At 42.3% G+C, this 2,500-nt stretch overlaps 1 protein-coding gene across 1 annotated transcript in view; it reads right to left on the reverse strand.

Annotated features, from left to right (window-relative positions):
- Positions 1-2,500, reverse strand: part of EAH_00056000 (hypothetical protein, conserved) — a gene marked incomplete at both ends in the record, with an annotated part of 6,717 nt that overhangs the window by 2,284 nt on the left and 1,933 nt on the right. The window contains 4 exons of the mRNA XM_013397601.1: positions 44-147; positions 423-543; positions 755-798; positions 2,405-2,500. The exon at positions 2,405-2,500 is cut by the window's right edge and continues 769 nt beyond it. Of these exons, the coding sequence (XP_013253055.1) occupies positions 44-147; positions 423-543; positions 755-798; positions 2,405-2,500 (365 nt within the window). The remainder of the gene's footprint in view (positions 1-43; positions 148-422; positions 544-754; positions 799-2,404) is intronic.

The raw sequence follows: 2,500 nt of genomic DNA on the forward strand, positions 1-2,500 counted from the left end.
ATATAAATATAAATAAATATAATATATATATATATATATATACCTGCAGGAGAATTTTCCAGGGTTGTTCACAGCGCATTTCAGCAGGCCGTGACAAATCTCCGAGGGGATATCTTCTTCTCGAGTAAATCGAATAAACACAACTCCCTGCATGCAACATAGATGCAACTTTGGGGCTTTCACATGCATGCATGCATGCATGCATGCATATGTGGGTGCATGCATGCAGCAGAAAAACACAAGGGGAAGCAGCAAGTTCAAAGTAGCAGTGCTTGAATATTAAACAAAGAGAAGAAAAGAAACAGAAAGAGAAGGAGATAAAGAGCAAACAATCATTATATATATATATATACATATATATATATATGTAGATATATATATGTATATATATATATATATATATATATATATATATATCTCACCGGAAGGAGCTGGCTGTGTACGTGAAAACGTTTTGAATGCTCTGAGAGACTCTGAAGCTCCGCTGAAATACCCTCAGCGACATCTACAGCAGTGACATTCGCCCGCTTATCCTTTTCATCCCTGTGCATGCAGAAGCCACCGCAGACCTCTCGACAAACCCTAAACCCTAAACCCTAAACCCTAAACCCTAAACCCTAAACCCCCCTAAACCATCATATTAGAAAGACCTCGACGTCATTAGTTGCTGGAGTTTAGCCAGCCACTCAAACAGCAGACGCTGTATTCAGATAACTCCAGCATAACAAAGAAAAAATTAATTAAACTAACTTACTTGTCTGGGGGAGTTGTTGCTGCCGGGCTAAACTCTTCTAAATACTGAAAAGAACAAAGAATGAAAACCGCAGATCCTTTGAGTCTTTAGAAATAAACTCTAACTCAGAGGTGAACATATATATCTCTTTTGCTGTGTTTCCTCTCTGGTGCCCACATAATAAAAAGCAAGCAGCATAATTACGCAGTCTGCGCTTGCCAGTCAATACCCCTCTTTTTAAGATAGCACGAGTAATGCAAGACAATTGTAAGAGGTCAAGATTGCTATTAAAAAGGTAGTTGCGGCTGGGGTGGGTGTTGCAGAGGCTACTGCTGTGTAGAATGAAGAAAATGAGGAAGCAGTACAAGGCAAGCGAAGAAAAAGAGAGAAAGCGTAATTTCATTGGTTGGGCGGCAATGTTAAGGCGTACTCTGTCCAAAATGTTGATAAATTCGTTGCTTGCGTCAAGAGGCTGCCTGTTGCAAGTTAATATAACTCCTTTACAACCTCTTCCGACTTCTAGTTTCCTCCTCTGGTCACCAAGCAAAAAGAGGCATTTCTCAGGAATTCATGGATGAAAAAGGTGATCTTTGTGCAAAACATACATAAAATATGATATTTAATGCTTTGATTCAAGAGAAATGCGCGTTCGCTGCTTTTTAAATGCAATATTCCACGGTTTCCACTTCACCCGGACACAGTATCGGGGTGTATAGGCAGCTTCAGCGTGCACCCGCTTACTTTGGACATTATTCCACCTTCACGACCGCCACATTTCCCCCTCTTTGACCCCCATTTCTTTCCTCCTTCCATCTTATTTCCACTTTTTCTTGTCCAAGCCTTGTAAGAGCCCAGAAGACCGAGACTAAGTCCAAGCACAGGCCGCACGCCTGGCACCGTGATCTTCAGAACTTCGGTATGTAAATGCAAAATAAATAAGAATTCTTCAAAGTCTAAAGCATTAATATCTTATCCACTGCAACACTGCAACGCTGCAGCTTCTGTGCATGCAAGAGGCATAGGCGCTGACGACATGGGAGTTGCCTCTGAGCACGGCGGCCGAAGCTGCATATATGTTTTTCTTTTTTTAATACTATTCTTTGTTCTAACCGCATATTTGAAGGTGATTTAAAGAAATTTGCAGAATTGCAATAAAGGAGAACCCCAGATCCCCTTGCCGCTTAAACAAGTCGCTCAATCGCCGATTGCCCCATTCAATATATATTTTCATGCTTTGTTTGTGCAGAGCTGCGGTTAAGCCTTCAGACATAAACTGTAATTCAGAGGTAAAAATGTGTGTTTCTTTTGCTGCAGTTCCTCTTTCGAGGCCCCTAAACCTACTGCCCACACATTAAAAAGCAAGCAGCATAAATACGTATACGTACGGGGCGCTGAATATGCAAATGCTTATTAAAGAAAACGAAAGGAAACTTTTTCAATAGCAGTCGCAGCTGCAGAAGAAGTGCAGCGCCACAGCAGCAGATATAACTAAACCCTAGATCTTATCTCCACAGCACCAGCCCTCACACACAAGCTTTTGCTGTCTTAACAGCTGAGTCTCTTGCTTCTAGCATAAACCCTTTCCCTTCTAAACCCTCAACCCTAACAACTCCAGCACTAAACTGTTCAGGGTTTAAAGCGGAAGTTTGGAAGCCGCAGCTCCCTACGTACAAGAGCAGCATAAAATACTGTTGCACTGCCTTGCTGCAGGAGACGGGGGGCCCCCCTCGTGCTCAAAGGAGCCGTAGGGGGCCCCTCATGCGATTT

The sequence above is a fragment of the Eimeria acervulina genome, genomic scaffold (genome assembly GCF_000499425.1).
Source record: "Eimeria acervulina Houghton genomic scaffold, Eah_scaff1131, whole genome shotgun sequence".
NCBI classification, from domain to species: Eukaryota; Apicomplexa; class Conoidasida; order Eucoccidiorida; family Eimeriidae; genus Eimeria; species Eimeria acervulina.